The 26,327-nt window shown below is 30.0% G+C and overlaps 7 protein-coding genes across 9 annotated transcripts in view; 3 read left to right on the top strand and 4 right to left on the bottom strand.

The window, feature by feature from the left end:
- Positions 1-477: 477 nt before the first annotated feature.
- Positions 478-1,950, bottom strand: LOC106785085 (bursicon). The gene is made up of 3 exons (XM_014745240.1): positions 1,778-1,950; positions 1,125-1,248; positions 478-735 (listed from the first exon to the last, which is right to left on the bottom strand). Exons 1-3 carry the CDS (start codon positions 1,937-1,939, stop codon positions 584-586), a joined length of 438 nt encoding a protein of 145 aa, XP_014600726.1. The 5' UTR covers positions 1,940-1,950; the 3' UTR covers positions 478-583.
- Positions 1,864-15,522, top strand: LOC106785039 (zinc finger CCCH domain-containing protein 10-like). 3 transcript variants are annotated; one of them, XM_014745177.1, is made up of 4 exons: positions 1,864-1,951; positions 13,039-13,665; positions 13,780-14,065; positions 14,149-15,522. In XM_014745177.1, the coding sequence occupies exons 2-4, from the start codon at positions 13,136-13,138 to the stop codon at positions 14,617-14,619; spliced, it is 1,287 nt and encodes a 428-aa protein (XP_014600663.1). In that variant the 5' UTR covers positions 1,864-1,951; positions 13,039-13,135; the 3' UTR covers positions 14,620-15,522. The 3 variants fall into 3 exon arrangements, with proteins under 3 accessions (XP_014600663.1, XP_014600680.1, XP_014600671.1); XM_014745194.1 differs by lacking the exon at positions 1,864-1,951 and adding an exon at positions 10,448-10,755; XM_014745185.1 differs by lacking the exon at positions 1,864-1,951 and adding an exon at positions 12,645-12,939.
- Positions 3,322-4,227, bottom strand: LOC106785075 (partner of bursicon). Its single transcript, XM_014745226.1, has 3 exons — positions 3,890-4,227; positions 3,684-3,808; positions 3,322-3,595 (listed from the first exon to the last, which is right to left on the bottom strand). The coding sequence occupies exons 1-3, from the start codon at positions 4,008-4,010 to the stop codon at positions 3,425-3,427; spliced, it is 417 nt and encodes a 138-aa protein (XP_014600712.1). The 5' UTR covers positions 4,011-4,227; the 3' UTR covers positions 3,322-3,424.
- Positions 4,048-5,816, bottom strand: LOC106785060 (G patch domain-containing protein 11). Its single transcript, XM_014745204.1, has 2 exons — positions 5,107-5,816; positions 4,048-5,045 (listed from the first exon to the last, which is right to left on the bottom strand). Exons 1-2 carry the CDS (start codon positions 5,330-5,332, stop codon positions 4,468-4,470), a joined length of 804 nt encoding a protein of 267 aa, XP_014600690.1. The 5' UTR covers positions 5,333-5,816; the 3' UTR covers positions 4,048-4,467.
- On the top strand, positions 5,971-10,132 carry LOC106785036 (sarcolemmal membrane-associated protein). The gene is made up of 2 exons (XM_014745163.1): positions 5,971-7,539; positions 7,625-10,132. Exon 2 carries the CDS (start codon positions 7,676-7,678, stop codon positions 10,064-10,066), a length of 2,391 nt encoding a protein of 796 aa, XP_014600649.1. The 5' UTR covers positions 5,971-7,539; positions 7,625-7,675; the 3' UTR covers positions 10,067-10,132.
- A 299-nt stretch (positions 15,523-15,821) lies between the features above and the next one.
- LOC106785069 (dephospho-CoA kinase) lies at positions 15,822-17,981 on the bottom strand. Its single transcript, XM_014745217.1, has 3 exons — positions 17,654-17,981; positions 16,909-17,200; positions 15,822-16,841 (listed from the first exon to the last, which is right to left on the bottom strand). Exons 1-3 carry the CDS (start codon positions 17,763-17,765, stop codon positions 16,538-16,540), a joined length of 708 nt encoding a protein of 235 aa, XP_014600703.1. The 5' UTR covers positions 17,766-17,981; the 3' UTR covers positions 15,822-16,537.
- A 731-nt stretch (positions 17,982-18,712) lies between these two features.
- The window catches only part of LOC106784849, a 126,136-nt gene continuing 118,521 nt past the window's right edge, over positions 18,713-26,327 (top strand). The window contains exon 1 of the mRNA XM_014744799.1: positions 18,713-19,055. Within this exon, the coding sequence (XP_014600285.1) occupies positions 18,897-19,055 (159 nt within the window). The 5' untranslated portion in view covers positions 18,713-18,896. The remainder of the gene's footprint in view (positions 19,056-26,327) is intronic.

Here is a 26,327-nt window from a genome sequence, read left to right as displayed (position 1 = left end):
TGCTCAACGGTTGGAATGGAAGTATCGTCTTTGTAACTATGGAAATATTAATATTCTCCTAGAAGCGCTGTTAGCTGTGCTAGAGTGCTAGTGCTAAAGTAGTTTGCTAAAGAATGAGTAGTGAGGATGGCGGCGCTAGTTGTCGCATAGGATGAAGTGGAAATCTGCTTATCGACAGCAGGTCGCTACAAATAGCAATTTTTCTTTAAGAATGCGCGTCATCTACAAAATGTTTGAAACAGTGTTTCTGGTGATAATTATATCAGCATAATTTTTAGACAAAATATTTTTTGAAACATTCTTTTTCACAGAAAATAAACCCTTTTAAAAATTTCGAAAAGTAAGATGCAAGGTTTGAACCTTCATCTTTTAAATGAGATATTATTCATCCAAATTGGTTAAGAATTGTACTTTGAATTTAGAACGGCAGAGATGGCGTTTTAAACATGTTTTCATTAGATTACTAATTTACATTATTAAGAGAATAGAAGAAATATTTTTAATCATAGGTCCGCATAATACTATTTCTTAATCATATTAATTTATTATATTTTTAAAATACATCAAGAGATTAAAAATGAAGTTACTGCAGACCAGGTGATCGTCTAAAATGAGCAGACGTTGCAAATGGACTTTCTTCAGCAAATCCGGCTATTTCCTGAGGTATTATAGCATATTCTTCGACACTAGTGCATGGTCTGCACATGCATTCTAACGGGGCTTTGGTAACCACCTATAAAATAAAAAAAATAAAAATGTATTAAAACTTTAGACAAAAATTACGTATACACGTGATATTTTAACTTCTGTTGAATTAAAAAATATGAAGAATTAAAAAAAATATGATTTGAATCATAACAAAAATTATTAAAATGACATTGTTTTAAATTATTTTCGAGATGCATGTCAATAATGTTTTGAAATTCCCGCGATCGTCATCTTCTGGACCTCTAGTACTGGCCGTTTCTACACAAAACAATATGGCGGTGCAAAACTCGTGGTGTCAAACGGTTTGCTATTAACATCAATAAGAAAACGACACTTCAAAGCAGATTTGAAAAATTTATGGTGTTTCACGAGAAGTTTTTAAGTTCAATAAAGAGTTTAAGGAAATAAACTCAACTTTCGGAATTTTCTCTCTCCTGGTTTTGCTTTCGGACAGAAAAGGGATACACTAGCCTCCCTTTCGCCGCTTTCTTGACAGCACATGCAACTTCTTTCCATTTGCCAAATTTTTGATCCAGACACCTGTAGCGAAAGGTAATTTTATATATAAACTTTATTTTATAATTATTTATATTCATTTAAATGACCAAGATAGTATGAGTATATGCAAAATATATTTAGTTATCAAATATTTTTTTCAAATAGTATCCAAAACAATGGCTTACTTAAGAATGTTAAATTTATTTTAAATTATTTGTTTACTCTTGATATAATCAAACAATAATTAAAACATTTTTTCAATTTTTGAATGTTTTCTGTGTTTTCACTTGTAGTATTTTTTTTGCTAATAAATAAGTTTTGATTTTATTATAAATATTAATGAAATAATATTAAATGATTAAAATTAAAATAAAAATGTTAGTCAATTATTCCATCAATTGTAATTACTTTCAAATTCTTTGAACTGTTTTTTTAATCATTTTAATAGAATTAGAATATAACTATTTTGAACTTTGTTTTGGGTAAAAATGAGATATTATAATTCCTATTGATTTGAACTAAAAGCTGAAACAACTTTCTTTTAATTACTTTAAAATATTTTTTATTTTACCTGTAGATAGCTGCTGCAACGTCCTCTGCAAGCATAACTTGGTATTGGCTTTGGAATACAGCCTGGATATTGGAGAAAGTGTATCACCGGAGTCGCTTGACATTCATCGATTCCTACAATTGCTTTGGTTTTCTCGAAAAGGGTATACATCACCAAACTCATTATAACTACACAGTAAGTAATTCAACATTATTACATCTAACTTTTATAAGTTATAAAAAGGTTAATTATTTTAAATATTTTATATTTGATAATTGAAAATAGTTTTGTATTTATTTACCTATGTGGCACCAAAACATCTTTTTATTATGATACATTCTGCTCGCTCTCTGGCACTTTACTGTGCTTGTTGAGCCTTCGCTGTTAGCTTTTATACTCTGCGGGTGGCCATTTTTCCTCCCTTCTTTCAACTACGTTCCTAAATAATGTTAACGGTGTGTATATTAAATTCAAACAACTATTATATTTTCACCTCTTTTTATGCGTATAGTATTTATAGTCTTATACTAAATTCTATGATAAAAGGTTATTGCTATTAAATATTATGTAATCAAAATTTCAAAAATAATACTATTATGAACAAAATAATGAATGGTATAAATTTTTAATACATGTTCCTATAACAACAAAATATTAACTATTCATATATTTTTTAATTAATTCAATTTTACAATGAAATACTTATGGAACTATTTCTTTGCGAAATTATTATCAATTTCAACTAAAAATTTTCTCTAGCATTATGATATTATTTTATACATATGAGAAATCATGGTATACTCATATAAATTAATATAAACGTTTGAGGATCTTGGAAAACAGTATTATTAGAATTACACATAATTTTAAATTATTTATTAATGTTATATTTATAAATACACATAATTAGAAGTATTAATAAACATATATCACGATATAAAAACACATAATATTCAGTTATTTAAAACAATTATTATAACTACTTCTATTCTTAAATAACATAATAGCAATAAACTTTTATATATTCATTTAATAAATTTTTATTATTTTTATTTTATTGCTTTTTTGAAGAATTTTATGTAAATAATATTTAATACGTTAAAAATTATATATTCCCTTAATCATGGCTTGAAAGTAGTTATATTATTATTTAAAGATCAAATTGAATAGAGCATTAGAAATAATAATATTAAGTCACTAGACCCAAATATCCGATTTATTATTTCATTTTGTATATCATTAATGTATTATATGTTTTTAATATTATCATACATGAATATATAACTTAATGTTGCTTTTAAAAATTTAATTAGATATTACAAAAAGTATAGTAAAATTTTTAAAATTTAACTTTATATTATTGCTAATGCAATTGATACTTCTGTAATTATTGAATTTTCGGTAAAGTACTTTCGGTTACACATATTCAAATATTAATAATATTTGTCTATTATTGCTAGTATCTCTCTCTTCCTCTCTTTCGTAATGGAATTTATTTAGTAAAGAAAAGTGGTGTATGATGACATTTGGAAAGGTAAAGTATATATAGATAACATATTTTTATGAATAGAATTTATTGTAAGCAGTAGTACAAGTATCTCCACATTTTTAATTCAAGTTATTGTTATCACAATTTTACATCAATTGAAGTTAATTTCATTTAATATTTCATCTGGAAAAATTTCCACATTTTATACACTTGCATTCTGCAGGCTCTCGTAATTTTATTTCCATAACTCCATCTTCGTCGTTCATTAATTTTATTCCATCTGCATCATAGCATTGATTTAAAATAACAAATCTCTCCTTCAAATAACTTTCACGGCAACAATAACATTCCTGAAAAACGAAGAATATATATGTATGTATGTATTTTATTTTATAATTCACATGTATTTTTACATTATACATCATAATTAGTGTATACCTTAGCAAATCCAGTAGCAGTAATAACACTTGGTTGTACTTGTGAGGTACAAAATCCTTCGCACTTAGTGACTGATATGTCACCGCTGCATGTTCTCTTTATATGTCCAACTTCATCATATTCATCTATAAAAGAAAATAGTATAAATATATTTTCCCTTTTATTTTATTTTTATTTTTATCAGTTGTATATTTTAATACTCTGACCTTTAGTAATATGAATTTCTGATTGTAATGTTTCACAATTTTCATCTTCTAATATCTGTCCAATGACACAGAAATTATACCAGGATGTAATGATTAACAAAAATGAGGTGAATTTAATCATTATAGAAATAATATTTAAAGATTTTCTTTGCAGAGGATTAGTTTTCTTTTAGTAAAGATCTGATCAAAGTACAAAAGAGAAATGAAACCAGAGAAAAGGAAACACTTGCTTTTATAAGAAAGTAACCCTCTAGCATTTAACAGCTTGGGGTGTCGAACCCCTGCTAAGACTTAATAGCAATTGTAACCACTTCTAGCTTTTATGCTATAATGTGCTTGATTTCCTAGCATGATATACTATTTTCAGAATATTTTGCATCATGTATTTAATAGCTTTTTTATGTTTTTATACATGGTAGGGGTAACTGTATCGAAGGAACTTGCCTGCCTTTACTAAAACATTTTGTCATCCTGTGTAACTCGTATCTACGTTTAGTAACGTTAAACAACAGTGTAATGTATAAAACTAGTCTATTAAATTATTTAATTGAATATTTTTTTATTTTTTAATGTACTTTCTAATGATCATTTCTTGTACATCCTGGACAATTATCCCTTAAATCATCTTCATTATCAAATAATACACCACACCAAATACAATAAAAGTACTTTCCACGTAAATATTTGGTTAGAATATCTAATTTTTCGTTAACAGTAAGTTCTTCTTCTTCTTCTTCTTCTTCTTTTTCTTTCTCTTTATCTTCTTCTTCTTCTTTTTCTTGTTCGTTATTGTCTTTCTCTTTTTCTTCACTTTCATCTTCTTTCTCTGTGTCATTTAACCAAAACCATGATTCCTGAGGTTCTTCTATATTTGCTTTAGTATCTAGTTGTTGACAAATCTTCTGACTTTTGTATAAATCTATCTTTAACATTTGTTCTAATTTTTTTTCCGCCATTCTTTCTCGAAAATCTTTCATGTGTGAATTATCTAATCGTGTATCTACAATTTTCTTTTTGATTACTTTCTGTTTTGGTGCTTTGCCTAACCCATGTCGATCAGCTTTTAATTCTACCCCAATTGGCTCGATGATACCTGATTCTGTTTTTCCGATACCTTGTCCTGGCTTATATCCCATTTTCATAAGCAATGCGAAACCTATAAAAAGAAAAATAGTAAATAAATAGAACTAATCTCATAAGTTATTTGTAGAACTCACCTTTGTTATTACTTGTTATGGCATTAGACAAGCCCTCTTCTCGTTTTTCATGCTCTATTAAATGTATCGATTTATTTTTTTCTTTCATTTTTGCTTCATGCTCTGCCTTTTTTTTTTCTAATTCAAACTGTCTTTTATCCGTGTGTCTATAAACTAGACTTGGCGTAGCGCATTTCTCAGATAATTCCAAAAATTTATCTGACATATAATCCTCCTCATCTGACATTTTACTTTATTTAGTTATTTTTAAAACTTAATATCAGAAATTGAAATTGTTTATGTAAACTTTAACCTTAACAAAAATTTTTCTTGACGTCAACGTCACTTTTTTATTATCATTCAAAATTATCTTAAATTTGATTGAAAACGTTAAAATATTTATTTATCAATAAAAATTTCGCATTTACACGCATATCTTTTTAATTTTTAGATAGTTGTTAGTAAAATGAAATGCATAGGAAATACTTCAATAAAGAACCAGATTTTGAGGTTAAGACGTGACCGTGCTTATAACACGTACTAAACGTACAACAAACATAGTCTCCCGTAGTGACGTTATTAATGTAATAGAAAAGACTGCATTATACATAGATGCTTTTAAAACTGACACTGAATCGATCTATTTCGTGTTTCTTATATTTAAAAAATGTAATACATTTTAAAACAAATATTAAGAAGTAGAAAAAATATTAATGTATAGACGAGTAAGTTGATAAAACTCGGAAGCATATTAAAAATAATCGATACGAAGATTTATTTTAAAGCTTGTAGCGTGATATTTTTAAAAAAGATTTTACATTGACATTCAAGAAAGAAACGCCCGCGCATATTTAAAATTATTAAGATCGGCGTGGAGATAGATCACGTGACATAATGGGACGCCGCTCGCTCGCACAAAACGAAGAGGACACAAAAGTGAAAGGATTAGACGATATAATATTATGATTTGTCGTCTTTTATATTCGCGTTAATGAGAAGGAAAATCTTATTCTTAATGTGATATCAGGTTTATTATTAACTTTTTATTTAATCGTTATTTATTCGATTGGTCTTTAATTATAATCGATTAAATGAACTCGTCCCTTGTAGTACGCTTTGATGCATAATATGTACGTGTTTTAATTATATCATCATCATCATCATCATCATCATCATCAAGAATTACTCATTTTCATAGAATACCAAACAAAGTAAGATAAAGTTAGCTTAGATCGTTTGCTTTTAAATGTCTTTGAATGAATATAGGATTAATAAATGTGATATTATTATATCACCATTAATTTTTTTCACATATTCCTCTCGATATATTTCATTATTTTTAAATAGACATTCATATGAGAATAGAGAGAATGACGAATAAAAACGCTCTTTTATCTATTTAGTTAATTTCCTGTTTCTGATATTTCCCACCGATAGAGACAAGTTCTTGCCAGGCCGCTTGTTCTTTCGTTCGCTAGTTCCATATAACATAACCTATAGCGGTTAAGAATTACGGGCTCCAGGTATATTTGCTGCCGTAAGCGATACACGCACATACACATAGCAGTGTGTATCCGTGTACACGTACGTGTAGTTGAGGATGTTGGACGGCGATTGGCGGCTGTTAACATGGCCGACCGATGCGCGAGTTCAGTTGCGCAGCTGACAATTTTGTCAAACTTCTCCTATACCGACTGGAATATATACAGTATTACAAATCATTTAATAATTCCAAGTCATTTTGTTCTTGACTTTAGAACAATGTATCTTCAAGCATTGCTTTTGTCTTATATGTTGTGTGAGATTAGTGAAAATATATAGACGTATAGAGAGCGTAAAAGCGAAAGGTGGAAGAGTTAGTGCAAGATAGAGAGAAGGAAAGGAGGCGTTAAAAAGAGGACTCGTTTAGAGGGAGGAAAGTGCTAACGTGTAGAGAGGGAAAGAGAAAGAGAAAGAGAAGGGGACAGTGGCCGATCTGCTTATTTCGAGAAACATACCTTTTTCATGTAACCCTGTATAATCAATCATCAATTTGGGAAGATACAGCTTGTGCAGTGAATTATTTTCTTAAGTAGAAGAAAAATTAAAGTAGAAAGAATAATACGAAACATCTTTTCATTTCGATACTATCGTACCGAGACGATATATTATACGCGGAGAACGAAATTCCTCATTAAAGAGGAACGAAGAACGATCAAAGAAAGACAACGACAACGACAACGACGAATAACGTAATATACTAATGAAGAAAAAGATTTCTTTCCATCGTTGAAATCATGCTAATTCGTCTGTCACGAGGAGGCGTGACGAGTCGTAGGTCGCAAGAGTTTCGAGCACGATTCTTCTCGTGACCGAATTCTGAGGTTCGGGTGTGTACGAAGTACATGGTGCGTGCCTAAGTACACGAAATTAAGAAGAAACGATTGATTGAACTTTATCTCGATGAACGATATAGTAATACTGCGTGCGAATTTTTATCTTCCTTTTCCGCATTTTTTCTCGACGATCTATCGTTAAAGAATATTATTACATTTTCAAGGTTATTTTGGAATAGAGTTAACTCTGTCTGGTGCATCCAAGATATTCGGCTATGGTTGTAGCCAGTGGTGGATGGGTACAAAATGCCAATTATCCTGCTGCTCAGAATAATAACAACCTGAGCTTGAACAACATGCAGGACAATAAGATGGCACCAAAAGTTGTCCTGATTTGCAGGGACAACTCACATCCATTTCAAGAACGTACTCTGACTTTGGAAGAGCCTGTGAAAATAGGTCGGTCGGTGGCCAGGGTAAGAGCTGCCCAAAATAATGCGATCTTTGACTGTAGAGTATTATCAAGGAATCATGCGTTGCTTTGGTATTCTAATGGTAAATTTTATTTACAAGATACTCGTAGTAGCAATGGAACATTCATTAATAATCAAAGGTTAAGTACTTCTGGTTCAGAATCTGCAGCCGAAGAAGTATATTCTGGGGACATAGTTCAATTTGGAGTGGATGTCGTAGAAAATACAAAGAAAGTCACACATGGTTGCATAGTTGCTACGATAAAGCTTTATCTACCTGATGGTAAAGAAGTCAAAGCTAGTCCTAGCACAGCCATTACCTCGATAGGTAGTAATGTTTCTTTGGAAGATTTATATAAGTTGTATCAAGTAATACAAGAAGCTTCTAGAAGGGAAAAGGCACTTAATTCTAAACTAGGGCATCTTCAACAATTGGTAGAAAATATTCGTAAAGTTACTAATCAATCATGGAAAACATTGATAACGGAGGATCGTTTATTATCATGGGTCGAAACTGTAGAAAATCAGCTTGTTGTTTATTCAAAAAACTACACAGAAGATAAGATTAGAAATGAACTCGTTAAACTTCAAGAAGAAAAAGCACAATATCAAAATACGGCGAAGGAAGCATTACAAAAAATTTTACAAGAAAAGCTGGAAATTACTAAAAGGCTAGTTCATGTAGAAACTCAATTAAGTGAAACCGAAGAAGAAAATCAGAGTTTGCACAGTGTTTCAAAATATGCTCAAAATGAGCTACAAGAACTTAGTGTCAAATATGCAGAAGTACAAAAGAAACTTCAAGAAACGACAAATAAACTTTTGGAAACAGAAGAAAACTTAAAAGTAGTGAAGCAAAATGCGGAACAAGAGATACAAGTTATATTGAACAGATTGGAGCGTCAAGAGGCAAAAGAACAAAACTTGTTAGCAAGATTACAAATATCTAGATTAAGTTCGGTTAATATTTTTAAGCAGATCACTGCCCTGAGAAATTATATGCAAACTCTGCAAGATATGGATCCAAAATTAGTAACTAGTGAACATTTTGATTCAAAAGATGGTGAGAATCCTATAGATGCTATTAATGCAATTTTGAATAAATTAAATTCTATTAGTCCTGGCAATATGGAAATGGATTCTGAAATTAATTTAAAAGAAGAACAAGATAACCAATTTAATTTACACGATATAGATTCCAATCAATTAAAAGTAGCAAATTCTGAATCATTTAGTACGAAAGAAAAATTGGATGATATGCCAATAGGACACGATAACTTAACGGAGTATATTTTGCCACCTCCATCTAGAAGAACATTAGTGAATGGAAATGCTAACCTAGACAATGTGGATATTAATTTGGATACCGAGATAGATTCAGATGCAACGGATGAAACATGTAGTATTGCTAGTGATGATGTCAGTATAAAATCAACTATAGAAAACAAAAAAGAAGAACATGCCTTTGGAGAAACTAAAGAAATATTTGTACCTCATAAAGCAGAAGTTAGATTTGCGTCTAATGAAAATGGTGAACAGTTGGAAGTTTATTATGAGCCAACAGAACAAATGGAAAAGGAGAGCGAGCTATTAGAAAAGTCAAGCGATGCCATAGATTCTGAAAAATCTTTCAGAGGAATAGAAAATATATCAGAGAAGTACGAACAAACCGAAGAGAAGAATGTTAATGAAAAAGTTGACTTAAATAAAGACTGCGAAGAAGACCATCTAGAGGGAGATTATATTAAGACATTAAAGCCTATGACTAAGAATGAAAGTATGCAGCAGTGTTTGCATTCAAAAGAATACATATTGCACACTCTAATTGGATCTTTAGATTCTTTAAAAGATGAAGACAGCCTAGAAGCGCAACAAGTGGTCAAACAGGAATTAGAAGAATTAAGAGACTCGTTGATTCATGGACCAACCGAAATTATTATGGATAGGTTGAAAGAAATATATTATCGTGCAAAAAATGAGGCTCAAAGGATGCAGGAAGTTAATGAAGAATTAGTAATAGTAAAAGAAAAGTACAATGCCTTCTTAATCGAAAGGGGAGAACTATTAAAAAAATATACGACATTAAAACAACAGTGTGGTGATCTGCTAAATGCAACCTACACTGTGCCAATACATTATGTTGTTCCCATTGTAATAGCGTTAGTGTGCATGTTGCTAGAAAAAATCTTCTAATATTTTTTTGCTTTTGTAAATAATTTTCTTTATGAGAAGTAATATGGCTCCTTTTTAATTTTTTATCTACAATAATAATAATAATAATATAAAAAATAATAATAATAATAATAATAATAATAATAACAAAATAATAATAATTAATATTAATAATAAAAAATTAACACAATATAGTTATAGAATATGTGGTGCAATCACAAACTCAAGGTTTATTCTGTACAATTATATAGAAATGGATTTAGGTCTGGACAATTCATATTCTTTATCTGAAAAACTCTTATCGTTTTTTTGTACGATTGAGATTAAACAAATCTGTAAATAGTATGATATATAAATGAACGTATCCTTAACGAACTGAATTCAATAATTTTCAGTTTTAATGTTTTTTTTTTCTTTCTTTTCTTTTTAAATCTTTGTGGAGGAATGAAAAATCAAAGGCAGTATTATATTATATTCTATGAGTACATGCATTGTGTATCGATTTAAAATGAAACTACGGCTAGGTGGAACGTATTTAGAGAAGAAACTAGACAATATCACTGAAAATGTTCAATATGCTGCCAATCTGAATAATCATATCTTTTCAAAGTGTGGTATTTATTATCGGATTACAATGCCACACGCTTCGTGTTAATACGTCGTCGCGATTATTTATAATGCAACGTCTTCGCTGGATCGATCAATGAATGGCAAGTGGCTATGACACAAAATTAACTGAGCAAAGTGTGTTCAATAATTATCTCGTAATATTTTTGTTTATTGTATGTTTTTTTGTTTTTGCCTGCGTATGAAAGTAACAAATAAAAATCAACAAACACAAAACAAATAAAAAGTAAGAAAAGATATATAAACAAAAAAAAAAGCGGTTTTTTACAATCGACCGTCGAGATTATGTATATGAACAAATTTTTATGAAATCTGAAGTAAAGAGGCTGTAAATCTTTTCTTCTTTTTCTTTTTCTTCTTCAAGATTTCTTATTGCGAAATTTGTCTTACAACAAATTTCTGATCCGTCAATGATATCTATTATGCATATTCACTTACACACAAATACACGCACAGTGACACTATAATTCTTGTACTTCTGAAATTAATATTTTCATTATTTTAAATATGTTTCATGTATTATCATTTATAGTTGTGAAGTGTCGTTTCACAATATATGGCACGTGTTCAGTTATTTGTAAAAAGATGTGTTGCATAGATTTTCACCACAAGCGTGCTTCATGCACAGGCATGTTATTGATTGAGTTGTTTAAAATAAAATTGATTTTGTAACGGTTCTGCAAGTTCTCTATTTAATGGTAGCATATAATTACGATTATATATTTATTCGCTCGTAATCGATGTTTGTCTATACGGATTGCAACAGCTTTAAATACTCACTATCTTTTCTTATTTAATTATTGCTGAACAAAAAAGAAAAAAAGAAACAAAAGAGATTATGTTACAATTTTTATTTGTTTCCAATTTGCATGTTTCATTTATCTCTTTGTTTGCATTGATATCATCACATTAAAAGGCATATCTAATCGACCGACCTAATAACTATTAAGCAGATTATTTTCTTATACTTGTAGACCTTTTTAAAATTAATCGATACAAGGAGTTTTCGATCTTACAGCGATAAATTGGCCTAGGCATCTATATATCGAAAAGAAAAAATTGAAAATTAATGAAGAAAAAACAATATAAGAAAAATGTAGAAAATCAGATTATTGCGAGTGTACACTTTTCCATTGAATTCTTTTTATATAAATATAATCAAATTTAATCGTATCTTCCTAATTTGTTAGTTTTAAATAGAGTGCCATTGCTCGATCAACATTTTTCGCGTTAAAAGAATTAAAGAGATGTAATTATAACAGGACAAGGAGAGGGAGAAAAGAAGAGATTAGATTATTTGTACTGGTAATTATGGTAGTGGATTAAATAAAAAAAATTATTTAAATAAAAAAGTAAATTATAAAATAAATAAAAAAAATTCTGTTTACTTAATTCTCTATTATAATTACCAGCACATTTGTTCTCGATATGTATCTTTTGAGGGAAAGAAAATCAAGTAATCTCACGATTGTCACTTTCGTCAGTTGAATTTAGAAAAGGGCAAGAGAATCGTGGAAATTTATATAGTAAATCTTACTTATACATAATATTGTTGATATAACCTTAATACTTATGTATAAGTCATATAAGAATGTAATAAAAATTAACTTAATTGAGAATGTACTTTTTCTCATTTTATAAGACCTAAGGCATGTGCAACTACCATAGTAGAATAAACGATAAATTATTTATAGTTGTATGTATATTATCCAGACATTTTTATAAATTAAAATGAAAAGAAAAGAAAGAAAACAAAAAAAAAGTCTTAATTTAATTGCACAATTGTGATTTACTACTCTTATCAATCTTTTGTTGTCTAATATTTTACAATTTTTGTCACGTGCACGCTTTTATGAGAGATATTTTATAATGTGAACCGTTCATTGAAATAAAAATAATCATTAAAAATTATACGTGGGACAAACCTGTAAAGTTAGAAAAAAAAGTGTATTTAAAAAAAAATGATATATTAAAACGCAATCGATTTGAGCGCTATTTTAAAAAAATTACATATGGTACAGGCTGCGTATCTGTATTTTACATTCTTTTGATAATTCAGCCTATATTCAGCTTCATATCAATTAGCCATATGCTACTGAAATAGCGTAGACCTCATGAATGAATCTCTTTCGTTAGCATCGTCGCTTCTGCGACGTGATGCGATAGATTATGTAATTTAGATAGGAAAATACGCGCTGATACGTACCTCGCGGTTTGAAGGATCATTTGAATATAAAGATGATATTGTATGCTATGCCTTCTTACACGTTAGTATCGACGTAAGATATATACGTAATAATAGATACCAATTTTTATTCTCTTTGTTTCTCTAACTTCTTATTACTTTTTTCTTTCTTTAATTACAGGAATTCGTCTCGGGAAAAGGGAATATTATAATTAGTAAAAACGAACCACACCAGGACAATTATTGTATTATAATCCTGTAATGCTGATATTAGAGCAATGAAGAAGTTGAATAAAAAGGTGGAAAATTCATCCAACGAGCAAAATAAAAATATGTCGGATGGACAGGTCACGAATGGCGATACTTCACCAACTCGCATTTGTAGAGATTTTCTAAGGAATGTTTGCCATCGGGGGAAACGTTGCAAATATCTTCACGAACGTTCGGACGATGATCCGGTCGAGGGTTACACATTTTGTCACGATTTTCAAAATGGCATGTGCAATTGGCCGGGTTGTAAATTTTTACATTGTACAGAGAACGAAGAAAAACGTTTTCGTGCAACGGGAGAGTTACCAACTCATGTTTTAAATAGGTTGAAAAGTAATGGTGAAAAGTCAGAGTATCCTCTGTGCAAAGATTTTATTAAAGGTACTTGCCAGAGAATTCAGTGTAAATACAGACACGTAAAGAAGGATGAGCCACAACATAATTTGACGCAAGCGGCACTTAATAATGCATCAAGACCTCCCCATAATTTCAACAGTCCTAGCAATAACGAAAGTCGTAGATATGAGGAGGATAGAAAGTGAGTAATGGATGACTCATCATAATATTTCTTAGATCATTGTTTTATTTTTCGATTATCTGCGATTAAAAATTAAATTATTTCTATTTGAATAATAAATTATATTTTGTGTAGTTTTCATTGGACGATGGAAGAGCAACACAATTTAGTTGCAAGTAATGGCTACAATACATCCCAGCATCCAACAGATTACATAGGGCCACCGGAGCCAAAACGACGAATAGTTTCCGGAGAGACGGTCGTCCACTTCGAAACTTCGCAAATTGTTGGTCAACATACAGCACAGCCGGTGACACCAGGCTATTATTATCCAGTAATACCTCGTAATGAAGCTAGGGCTATTGTTTTAGAGGATGAAAATGCATTATTACGAAAGAATATAGAAGAATTAAAAAAACAGGTTATTATCTCTATCGGATTCGTAATATACTCTTTAGGTGAATCATCAAATATTTATTAATAGTATTATTATTACTATTATAGGTCAGCGATTTAACCGCAACCAATGAGTTTTTGCTAGATCAAAATGCTCAATTGAGAATGTCGGGGAAACGAACTGCAAATGTGACTGCTGTAACAGTCCCAGCAGTTACAATTACAAACACTGTTCCACCGTCTCAAGCTCCCACTCCACAACAAATGGTCAATGCTGCAGTAGCAGCTGGTACGTTACGTACGGTTACAGCGAGTGTAGCTACTGTTCCAGTAAGCATAGCTACGGTCGCACCCGTATCTATTGCCGCGGTATCCATGGCTCCCGTTTCGATCCCACCACCTATTGTGACCATGGCACAACAGACTATCACGATGAGTGGTTCAGGTCCACAAGCGACAAATCAACAACCACCTAATACGCAACAACCTGCCAGTTTACCTCTTTCAATATCAGGTGCAACCGCACCTTTGGTTTCCTATCCTATCATGACTCAAGAACTTAGGCCTGTTTTGCAGTAATGCATCGACGAAAGAAAGCTTTCGATTTATTAGGTGAGTCAAGGAATAGGTAGTTGCTTTCTGTATTTGTGATTTTGGGGCTCAAACTTTGGATGAACTTGTTTACATAATAGCTTGTAAAGCAATGATGAACATGCAGAAAGTAACAAACACAAATGTACCTAGCCGAAATGCGTCTATGTACATCTAAAAGATGTATTTAAAGAATACCAAAAAAAAAATATTGACAGAACTACTGTTCTTTATATCGAACAATTTATATAATTTATTATGCAGGGTAAACGTAAAAACGCGACTCTTATAGCAGTACAATTTCTATGCACTCTTTTAAGATGTTCATACATCTTCACACGGTTTGTATATATTGCTTCTTCCTTCTGGGTTCTAATTTCTCTCGAATATCATATTTTTACTCCTTTTTTTAGAAATTCACTCTGCAAAGTAGTAAATGAGGGAAGTATGAATGTAATCAGATAAAGTATAATTGGAATATAAATTGTTTCAGATTTATTAATGCATAAATAATTGATTATTTAGAGGTTAGTAAAGAAACAATAAATAATTTACTTTGTTTTATATTATAAACATCACAAAAATATCAATCTATGCGTGTAGTCAGTCATTTGCAAGGTAGTTATACGAATCTGTAAGAAAAATTGTAAAGTAAGATATATGTATGAGAAGGAACTCATTTAGATTATTAAATTAATGTAAGTACAAAATAGAAGGAAATATATTAGGTCGCAGTGAAGATTTGTCACCGAGTTAAGATAGTAGCGAATCCTGTAATTGTTTTCCGTATGCAAGGCTGTAAATATTTTGTTGCTTAACTGTTCTCCCCCTTCCAAGACAAATGTTTATATTCCCATTTTCAATAAATAAGTCGACTATTCTTATAAAATAGCAATATTTTAATAAATTAAATACACATCAAGGCCCATTGTGCATATTTATGTAAGCTTTTGACAAAATCGTTGTAGTTGAATAAGAAAAAGAAAAAAAGGTAAGAATTCTTATCAATTCTAATCATAGGAATATATCAAATATTTATAATAAATTATAAAAAAATATTTAAAGTTTATTTATTCTTGCAAATAATTAAAAAATAACAAAATGTTGATAAGTACGTTGATAAGTAACGTATGACAGAAATAGAATTATTGAACTCGAATTTGTAAAAATTCGAGAAAAAAGAAACTTAATTAAAAATCCCGAAGCTTTATTATATGTACCACCACATATTACATTTATTTTTTCCATCGATATGAATACAATCTACGATGTTTTGTAACTTCAGCAAAACTAGCATAAATGCAATTAAGTATAAAGAAGAATAATCTTCATATATAAAATAGTCGATAACAACAAATAATATTATATTGCAATACATATTTGAAAAAAACTAAAGTATTACTTATTTCTTATTTAAATAATATAACAAAACAATTTTAGATCTGTAAAGCCCTACGCAATGTTACAAATTCACTTTTCATCCCACATAATTCCTTTTGACATACGAATCATATAATTTTTTGTTGTTGCGTTTGCGGGATTTTTAATTGTATAGAAAACGGAAGTTGTAATTTAATAATACTTTTTATATATATAACGTTATTTCTGGTTTTTTAGATCTTTGATATGTACAGTACTGTAATCATTTATTGTGAAGGAGTTTGCCTTACATCTTTCTGTACATATATTTAATTACCGACGAATTTATATATTTCATTTTTCACTTAGAAATATATAAATATACATATAAAAGAAGGTAGCAGTGATTTAATAGCAGTGTGTCAATGCACATACGTTTGCAATTATTACTTTTTTTAAATAGAAAAATTAAATGACCACACTTGACTTATAGCTTTCCTCATCTTTATCAGAATTTGTGTTATAACTTTAGTTAAAAGAGTTATATCTATGCTGTTGTTGGTAGAGATTTAAATGATCTATTTCTTAACCAATATGCACCAGCTAAAAGAACAGTGCAGCAAAAACCAACTATAAAACGTAATTTCCAATGGTATTTCGAACATCTTAACACATTAATTATTTTAATGGTTTGTTCTCTGGTATCACGCTCGCTTCCCGAATTTTCAATTACGAAGTTTGCCATTTCTTCTTTCTTTTCTAAAGACATTTGTACTTCTATTCTTAGTTTTGCTTTAGATTCCGTAAAACCTGTACGTTCCATTAATCTTTGCAATTGTAGATCCTCCTCGCTGAAAAATATAAATAATTAGAAGTATTACTATTGGTTTAATTAAAAAATACAAATTAACAACTTACCAGGTTACAACAATAATTTTATGTAGATAATTCAACATATGTCCTGATTCAAAGAGTAACGGTAATTCCAGGACTATAAACGGATGGCCTTGTACAAAATACTTAAATGTTTGCCAATAGATTTCCCTGTATATATCAGGGTGTGTAATGGCATTTAATTTTTTCCTTTTTTCAATATCATTGAAAATTAAATCACCTAGTTTGGCTCTATCAAGTTGTTTTGTAGTGAGGAATACCTCAGACCCAAATTCCTTCTGTATTTTATACCAAGCTGGTTTCCCAGGCTCGACAACTAAAAATATAAAAAAAAAGATTGTTATTACACAGCTATATTTTCTAAAATTCAAAAAATAGTATTGATTAATTAATATTCTAAATAAGAAACTTTGTATTTTTAAATACATACATACTTTATTTATTCAAGAAGTTTCTACACGTCGACAAATTAAAAAGATGCAAATCATTTTGAAGGACTTTGATCTACACCTAGAGGAATGTATGTAAAAAAATATTCTTTCAAAATTGCAGTGTATATGTATATGTATATATGTAAATATGCATATATATGAGGAACATTGCATTTAAAAAAAATAATATCATTTAATTACACGAACTATGTCATTTTAATAATGAAAAATTGAAGCTGATTTATATTTTCCATTAATTCTTGGCATTTTTATTTTCTTATGAAAAGATTCATTTCGTATTTAAAGTGACATTAGCAATGTAATTAATCATATCTAACCTTTACGAGCAATCGCATCGGCATCGATGACGGGTATGCCATGTTCGCGAAATACATTAGCTACAGTACTTTTTCCAGTGGCTATTCCACCTGTCAAGCCTACTAGAAACATTATCAATATAATTTAGATTACAAGAAGTCTCTGTGGTTATCTTAGAATTTCGTCACGTCAACATAGTCATTACACTAGTCATGGATTCTTTAAAGCTCAAACTACTCCGTATGATAATAAAGTTTATAAGAATGAATTTTCTTCTTCCGTCAAATACTTCTCATTGTCAGTAAGTTTTCAAAGTTGCTAGACCGTGTTATGAAAGAAATATCCCTAGCATCAAATTCAAGATCATAATGGTCACGCATCCGGCATATTTAAATTCAAATTGTATTAAAGGTATTTATATTTTATTGCTTAATGCGCGCGCGCGATTTATTCGTAATGTTAATTACAATACGCAATTATAATTTATTTAAATTAATAGTAAATATTTTCTAGTCAAGTTTGGAGAAACGAATAATAAGTAAATGAGAAATAGTAAGTAAAAAAAGAAGAAGAGGAACGGAAAGAATATCCAATTAGAGATAAAAATATATTGGATCGAGAAAAGAGCGAAGGAGATATATAAATAGAATTTCGAAGAATAAGATCTACGAAAAAAAAAATACGAAAGAAATATAACAAATAGAAAAAGAAATCGATAGTAATTATCGTTGTAAATTATATTCGACATATATATTTTATTTTATAGAAATCATAAGTGGATCGAAACGTCAGAGCAGTAAATACATATTTATTTTTTCTCATCTATTAATAACTCTAATTTATTTAATTATCAATCCAATCGCTTATATTGTTTACTTAGTATCATTTCCCTTTTCAATAAAAATAAAGGATAGATAATATGCAGTAATTTATCACGAGAGTCTGTCACTCCTCTCGAAGAACAGGTAGGTTTACCCCCACCATTGGATGTGTACGTCGCGCGCCGGCTATATTAGTGTTTCAGCCGACAGGCGGCAGCACGGACGTGTGTCGCGCGCGCGCTCCTTGTTCTAGGAACTTTTGCCTTTGGCGTACTGGCAAACTCCTCACAACAGTGTCTACTCTCAAAGATGGCAGATCAATTTGTGTTGTATTATCATGTGACGGTGAAAAGCTCTCGTTGATAAGGCGGTACGTGCGTAAACTGTCGTAGATTTTCTTCCTGTGGAAGGATCGCATTCCACAACGTCGAAAATCGGCACGATGGCGGACATGAAGAGTCCACCGTTTAGTGATATTAAGAGACCGGAGGAGGTGGTGGCGATGGCGATGAACGACAGCTTGAAATTCGCCGTCCTGATCGGGCTGATTGAAGTGGGACAGGTGTCTAATCGGGAAGTTGTCAACACGGTGCTTCATTTGGTGAGTGCTTTTTTTTTTACAAACGCGTCAATGTCATTTTTATAGTGGTCAAAGGAGAGCCAAGTTTGACCAGTGTCGTAGTATACGACGTACCCGCCGGCATCTTCGGGGGTGGGTTGAGGGAGGAGTAAAGAAAGACAGAGAATATCACGTTCTCTCTCTTTCTCCCTTTCTCTCTCTCTCTTTCTCTCTCTTTCTTGCTTGCTTGCTCCCTCGTTCTACTCGTCGGTCAAATCCTTGTGTCAAGGTGAACTGTCAAACGCGCGCCTCGCCGTCGTCGTTGCATAGTCGTTTTTCCAATACGCAGTGCTTGCTCGTTACGCTCTATCTCAAGAACGGCCACGCGTTTTCAATCTAAACTTATTATTTATTTTATCTAAAGGAAAAATATCGAACGTAGTATATACGTGTAAAGTAACCTGTATTTATCTTATCTTTTTAAAAATATTTTAATAATAGTCGCGTAGATATTAGAAAAAAAAAAAAAGAAAAAAAAAAGGAAAAGGTCGGACACGTTTTAATCGTTTCTCGAATCATAGTTTCGATCGAAATTTATCTTGAAAGATCGTAATTTTATCATCGATCGTTCGTCGTGGTATAAGTTACTATTTCATTTTTTTTTTTTTTTTTTTTTTTTTTTTTTTATAATTAAGATAAAGAGAGGGGAAAGAGATTTTATTCTTATTCTCGCCAGGGGCGTTAGTTATTTCGTGCGAATCCATTTAGCAAACTTTTCGACGTGTTCGTCATTCGACAAATTNTTTAATCGTTTCTCGAATCATAGTTTCGATCGAAATTTATCTTGAAAGATCGTAATTTTATCATCGATCGTTCGTCGTGGTATAAGTTACTATTTTTTTTTTTTTTTTTTTTTTTACAATAGATTATAATTCGTTTCATTACTTTTATTCTTATTCTCGCCAGGGGCGTTAGTTATTTCGTGCGAATCCATTTAGCAAACTTTTCGACGTGTTCGTCATTCGACAAATTGGCCTCGGGCGTTTGTTTTCCTCCACCTGTCGAAAATTAATTAACGAAATTTGAGGATACTGTTGCTGCTGCTGCTGCTCGAGCGCGCGCGAATTTTCTTCTGGTCGTTCTTTGAAAACGAAATCGATCGAAAATATTAATAAGATTTGCTCGAAACGTTGATCCTCTTCGAAGGAAACAAAAAAAATATTACAATTGTTCACGCTAATTATTTCAGCTTTACTTTGGATTCCTTTAGGTATCACCTACGTCGTGTATACACAAAGAAAACATTTAGGCGGATTAGTTGGAGAACAAAAAAATGTAGAAGAAAAAGAAGAAAGAATAGCAAAAGGATATCGATGTAGTACCTTTTCTTTTGATATATTTTTTTGGCGCGCTTGATCATCCATTGAACAGCATAATACTGAGAAGAACGTTACCACTAATAATTCATTTTCGATTTCGATTTCACTTTGCATTTCGAAACCGTGAACGTATTTACTAAATTTAATAGAAGAATTATGAAATGGATATCATTCGCATTGGTATATGAATAGAAAAGTGATGTAATCGTTATTTTTATATCTTCCTCTTTATTTTCTTTCCTTTAAATTGTTTTCCTTATTTCCATTTTTTGAGTCATCATAATTGAGTTTCTGCAGTTTATGTTACACCTGCGATATTTTTATATTCATGCATTTATAGGCACATATACAAATACATTTATTTTTCTTTTAATTTTATATCAACGCATATACACGGTGTCGGAAATATTATTGAAAATATCGATAATTTTTTCGTACGCTTTTTTATTTGCATATATGTATATAAAAAAAAAGAAAAGAAAAAAAAGGAATTATTTTTTTTCTCTTACGCTTAAAAATCGATTATTAAGTTAAATAAGCATTGTTGATATTATAATAGAATCTTTAATGACCGAAATAATTTTTGATAACGATTATTTGTACTACCGTTATCTATCGAATGATAAAATTCATATCTTTGCTTAGTACGATATTTACTGATATCAATTAGAAAAAGGTGTAAAAAAAAATAAGAAATAGAGAGAGCCAAATACTTTACGTAATATCGACTTTAGAAGTATCTTAAAATTTTTTTTTTTATTCTCTCTCTCTCTCTTTATTCTTTTTAATTATTTTTTATTTCTTAGTCATGTTACGTCATAAAAGAATATTTCTAGCGAAGGTTTAGTAATCGTTTAAAATATAATACGTTTAAAATATTTCCTTGTACGAAGGAATGAAGGAATAAACAAACGAATGAATGAATGAAGGTAAAAATGTGTTAAGAAATGATCGTTTTAAAAGAAGAGACAAATAACAGGCGCGTGGTACCGATTAATCTTCTCCTACGATGCGTATTACGTGTTGAACGGTTTTCTTTTCCGTTTTTTTCTTTTTCCTCTTATCGATACTGTGGTCAAGAAATAGCCATAAGCTTTTAACGAAAGCTTTTGAACGCTTTTTCAGTAAGTAATTAAGTCCTTTCAACGATACGGTCGTAATCAATTTGTCGTCAATCGGAACGTTTAACTCATTGTTACTTCCATTAATTTAGTTGTACGTTTTATTCTTTGATTATTTGTTACTCGTTGATAGAACAGAAGAGATTAATAAAAGGGTTTTTATCATTTATCGAGTCAAGAAGTAACGATTTTATGTCAGCGAATTATTATCTCATAAAATAAATAAGATACAGTATTGCAAATTGTTTTTATTATATTTATTGATCTTTAAATAACATAAATATAAATTTATATTGAAAAATTTTAATATAATTATAGGAATGATGTTTATTCGAAAGTCGTGTTACCACCGAGTGCATAGGGATTAACGACCTTCTCAATTTCATCTTTCGTAATTGTCTCAAACAGGAAAACCACATTTATTTTTTACAAAATATTTATCTGCCGTTTGATTTATCGAAATAAATTTGGAACGGTAACAAAAAAGAAAATCGGAAAGTATTCCAAATTGTGGTTCAATTTTTCACTTATATTTTTTTGATGTTATAATAAAATATAAAAAGAAAAAAAGAAAAATATTAATCAGTTTTTAACGTTTGAATTAATTACAAATGAAATGAGTCTAAGTAGAAGTAAATCGCTCAATAATTTTTCGAGTTAACGCGGATGTCAGTTTGGAAAAAAAAAGTTTTGTTAGCGTATAAAAGGTTCAACGCATGCATATCCTCGAATATTCATAACTTCTACAAATTTTTATATATGTAGATAACTCTCTAGTTGAAACATGAAAAAAAACGAATAGAAAAAATTACCATGGAAAAAAAGGTATCCATTTATTTGTCCGGATAAATGAGAGAGTCTCTCTTCATTACGCTTGCCGAAGTATAACAATTTAACAGAAGATGAAAAAGTAAGAAGTGGAAACCAAGAAAGAAACATCTGAAATAAAAATTGTCAAAACCACAGAAGAGCAGTCCAACTACGTTGTTAAGTTTTGTATTCTACGATTAACTAATTTTTCATGCGGAAAAAAATGAATAGTAATTATACAAGGACTAACACAAAAATATGCTGTTAAATTTTAGAAATAGATTTTTTATCTCTAGAAAAGAAAAGTAAATTATATCAATTTGTGAATTTGGAAATGCTTATATTTTTCAATTATGTGACTTTGAAATATGATTTTACAGTACATAGTATACTCCAGTTGTTTATTTTAATTGCTGAAATTAAATCTATACTTTTTCTTTGCATATTATGAAGTAGTTCATATTGAACTTTTGTCGCATATTATATTAAATTTTATACACATTTATTTTAATGTTTAACAAAAAATATATAAGTATAATAACTATACATGTAGTCCGCATTTTGTCAACGTATTAGTATAGATAAGGAAGCAAATCGTTAGTAGTAAAAACTTCAGGGTCTTTAAAAGGTTTTTATCATTTCGGTATTTTTTTCATTTTTACTTTTCTTTATCTAACTTTAAGCCAATATAAATGTAGAGTAGAATTCGTAACGGATTCGAATTAGCTACGGCGTTGTTTGAAATTACGAGTCTATCGTACCGCCCTTGAAAGCCCTTAATCTAGCTATTGTTCAAGGTGGGTTATCGTTACTGTTCTGTGCATATCGGATCGCGTGTTACGACACTGATCATCGATCTTGCGTATGTTCCTTCCCATTTGACTATCATTTTTATTCTCTCATTTTGTTTTAATTTTTCTTTTTTTTTTATTTCTCCTACCATTAAGGTAATATAAATTTATGTTTAAAACAAAATAATTATTATGAGAATTTAAATATAAAAAGATTAACAATAAAATTGAAAGATAGGAAAAGAGTAAGAAGATATATGATGTATCGATAATTCGAAAATAACAAATTCGTATTAGGTGAATACTGACAATGAATCAAAACGATTAAATTTCCTGAAAAGTTATTTTTACGGTCGACGGAAAACGTTCTTTTTTTCCTTTTTTTTTTTCGATTAACAAATAGCGTGCATGTTTACGGTGTCACGTCGATTATTTCGAGAGAGAGAGAGAGAAAGAGAAATAGCATATATAGAAATTTTTCGATACGAAGCTTTTCGTTCGTCGTATTACCTCGACGCCGACACGTTGATAAAATGTTGACGTTGAGATTAGATAAACACGTATGACTGACGCAAAAAAGAAATAGAACGGATTTATCAGAAGCATGAAAGCTCGAGATCGATATTCATATCCAGAAAAAATAAAGGAGAAAAAGAATCATTTTTCTTTGGGTTCTTTAATTCGGTTCAAGTTATTATGTAGAAAGCAATCATGATCTTTAATGATCTGAATTTAGTTTGAAAGTTTTTTTTTTTTTTTAAATGAAACTTCTTAAGCAATTTCTTAACTTCTTTGATCTAAACGATGAAATTTTATGAAACGACATGAAAAGAGAGGAAGCATAAAGGTAAGGAGAGAGAGAATGAGATAGAACCTTCAGTCTATCGGTTATTGAACGAGATTATGGAAGGTTTTAATGTTTGTTGGTGGTATATGAGTGTGTGTGTGTGTGTATCAGATTTAATTTATATAATCAATAAAGTAAGAATAATACAAAGCATATTTGTTTAAAATTGACATATCTATTTATATACTTTGAATATTAAATAATTTCGATCTGATATCTTATTACATAAAAATTTTCAATTCAAAATCATCATTGACATATATGTATAGCGAAAATAATATTCGTAATAAAAAGAATTTATTTTTTTCGACAAGTCATACCAATAAGAATTAATAACAGAAATTTTAATTGACTTTCATGGAGAATAATGAGTCAGTTTGCTGTTATATTTTAAAGAAGACGGTACGTTGAACTTATATTCCGTGATTTTAGACTACAATATACATTTTTTTCGATTAATTAATATATGACTTTTTAAAGACAGGTTATTTGTTCTGTTATAGTAGAAGTAGGTATACATGAAGCATCTGTACGTTTAATGTTAAAAACAAAAAATTAGCTTTATTTCTATTTGGGTATGTTAATTATATTTTATTTCTTATTATAGTTTTATAAACTTTTGAATAATGATTTATTAATAAATAGCAAATAGTAAAATTAATATTATTTCCAAGTTTCTTCAGTTTATAACTCTAAAATGGAGTTATCAATTTAGTAATTTTTATAATCGCATAAAATAACAATTATTTTACAAGTTGTGGTAATTTTGTACAAAATAATTATTATAAAATGTTTATATTTAATTTTTAGTCATTTCGAGAATTTCTAGGTTTCTACATAATTTGGCCTAATTATATCCCATCGTCATTTAATCGAAAAGAATTTTTCGATCAAACCTTCTTTCTCGAATGCATTTCTTTTTTTTTTTAAAGAGGCGTGTTCTTTTATTCTTTAACAGGATTATTACGTGGACACGTACACCGATAAAAACAACTTCGAATTAGGTCGATCGAAGTCTTTTTAAAGTCGTTATACGAAATTTCTTCGAGAGAAAATTTTAACCTCATTTCTGTTAATAAAATATAGAAAAAAATAAAAAAAAAAAGAAAATTATCTATATAATTGTAAGAGTGTTATTAATTATAAGTTAGATATAATATTTTTTGCATAACTTTGTGTTAAATAATTAAATGAATCGTAAATTTAAACAATCTGAAATTGAAATGCATTTTCTTTCTTTCACATTCTATTTCTTTTCTGTGGTGGCGTTTTAGAGTGTACGCGATTTTCGTTATAGAAAAAGTCTCTTCTTCTTTACCTTTATCTCTATCTCTTTTTATCTTTATCCGTATCTCTATCTCCGTTTTCTTCCTTCTTGCTTTTATTTTCCGTCATACTTTGAAACTCGTGATATTTATTGTCGAAGTTGCTCGTCATTTACCGTATTTCATAATCCACGTTGATTCCCTTCGTGGAATCGTCGTTAAATTAAAAATAGACGGATGTCGTTATTTTACTATTTAAAATGGTACTAGGATTTTGCTTTAAAGGAACATGAAAAAGGAAACGAAAGATTGATAAAGTACAAAATGAATTAAAATATTTCTTGCGAATTGTTAATTCATTCGGTAAGAGGATTCCGTTCGTTTTCAACAAATTTTCAAAACATTCTATACAAATCTTGAAGAGAGAACTGCGATTGAATTGTGTTTTTTTTTTTTTCTTCTTCTCTGTGTTTTCTTCTCACGTATAATTACTTCCTCTGTTTAATTATATAACAGAATGATAATTTCAATTTTTTCAAGCTTTGTTATTTTTTACGTTTCGTAAATTCTTTTATATAATCAAATTTAAACGTAAAGACAGTAACGTCAAATTTGGTTTATTTAAGTTAAGAAAAGCTAAAAAGATAGGAAGATGAAAAAGAAAAGAAAAGAAGAGAAGAGAAGAGAAAAGAAAAGAAGTAGAAGTGGAAAACACTTAACGAGATTTACTTAAAGCTTTAAGGGATATTTAAAAAAAACTAAGAAAAATGTGCTGAACAAAACTTAAGGACAATGACGATGAGGATAAAAAGGAGGTTGAGGTGGAGGAGTAGGGAGGATAGGGGAGGGGAGTGGGGAGTGGAATGAAAAGCACTTAAGAGCAGCGGTAGAGAAACTGTGCACGTTTTTTGAGACAGTCATTACGATTACTTTTTTAATTGTACCTTTATTTATTAAAAAGGATCATTAAGCATCGTTTCGATCTATGTCGAGTAACGAATTACGAGTTGTCATGTTGTCGGCTTATCGATCATCTCGACGATGTAACTAGTCACTTTAATACGTCATGGGAAAATTAGTCGACAACATTTCTCAACCGAC

This window comes from Polistes canadensis, unplaced genomic scaffold, assembly GCF_001313835.1.
Source record: "Polistes canadensis isolate GaletaPanama2010 unplaced genomic scaffold, ASM131383v1 scaffold_2, whole genome shotgun sequence".
Taxonomy (NCBI): Eukaryota; Metazoa; Arthropoda; class Insecta; order Hymenoptera; family Vespidae; genus Polistes; species Polistes canadensis.
This window is presented reverse-complemented; position numbering and strand designations above follow the sequence as displayed.

Bases quoted from the DNA above. Each gene is read 5' to 3' on its own strand.
- LOC106785060 (XM_014745204.1), bottom strand. From the start codon at position 5,332: ATGTCAGATGAGGAGGATTATATGTCAGATAAATTTTTGGAATTATCT. The intron at 5,046-5,106 runs GTGAGTTCTACA...TTCTTTTTATAG, and splicing joins CATAACAAGTAATAACAAAG to GTTTCGCATTGCTTATGAAA.
- LOC106785069 (XM_014745217.1), bottom strand. From the start codon at position 17,765: ATGTTTCTAGTAGGCTTGACAGGTGGAATAGCCACTGGAAAAAGTACT. The intron at 17,201-17,653 runs GTTAGATATGAT...TTATATTTTTAG, and splicing joins CGATGCGATTGCTCGTAAAG to TTGTCGAGCCTGGGAAACCA. The intron at 16,842-16,908 runs GTAAGTTGTTAA...TATATTTTTCAG, and splicing joins AAAATTATTGTTGTAACCTG to CGAGGAGGATCTACAATTGC.
- LOC106785039 (XM_014745177.1), top strand. From the start codon at position 13,136: ATGAAGAAGTTGAATAAAAAGGTGGAAAATTCATCCAACGAGCAAAAT. The intron at 13,666-13,779 runs GTGAGTAATGGA...TATTTTGTGTAG, and splicing joins AGATATGAGGAGGATAGAAA to TTTTCATTGGACGATGGAAG. The intron at 14,066-14,148 runs GTTATTATCTCT...TTACTATTATAG, and splicing joins TAGAAGAATTAAAAAAACAG to GTCAGCGATTTAACCGCAAC.
- LOC106785085 (XM_014745240.1), bottom strand. From the start codon at position 1,939: ATGAGTTTGGTGATGTATACCCTTTTCGAGAAAACCAAAGCAATTGTA. The intron at 1,249-1,777 runs GTAAAATAAAAA...CTTTCGCTACAG, and splicing joins GTTGCAGCAGCTATCTACAG to GTGTCTGGATCAAAAATTTG. The intron at 736-1,124 runs AGTTGAGTTTAT...TTTTTATTTTAT, and splicing joins AGGAGAGAGAAAATTCCGAA to AGGTGGTTACCAAAGCCCCG.
- LOC106785075 (XM_014745226.1), bottom strand. From the start codon at position 4,010: ATGATTAAATTCACCTCATTTTTGTTAATCATTACATCCTGGTATAAT. The intron at 3,809-3,889 runs GTCAGAGTATTA...TTTCTTTTATAG, and splicing joins AGAAATTCATATTACTAAAG to ATGAATATGATGAAGTTGGA. The intron at 3,596-3,683 runs GTATACACTAAT...TTCGTTTTTCAG, and splicing joins CTGCTACTGGATTTGCTAAG to GAATGTTATTGTTGCCGTGA.
- LOC106785036 (XM_014745163.1), top strand. From the start codon at position 7,676: ATGGTTGTAGCCAGTGGTGGATGGGTACAAAATGCCAATTATCCTGCT.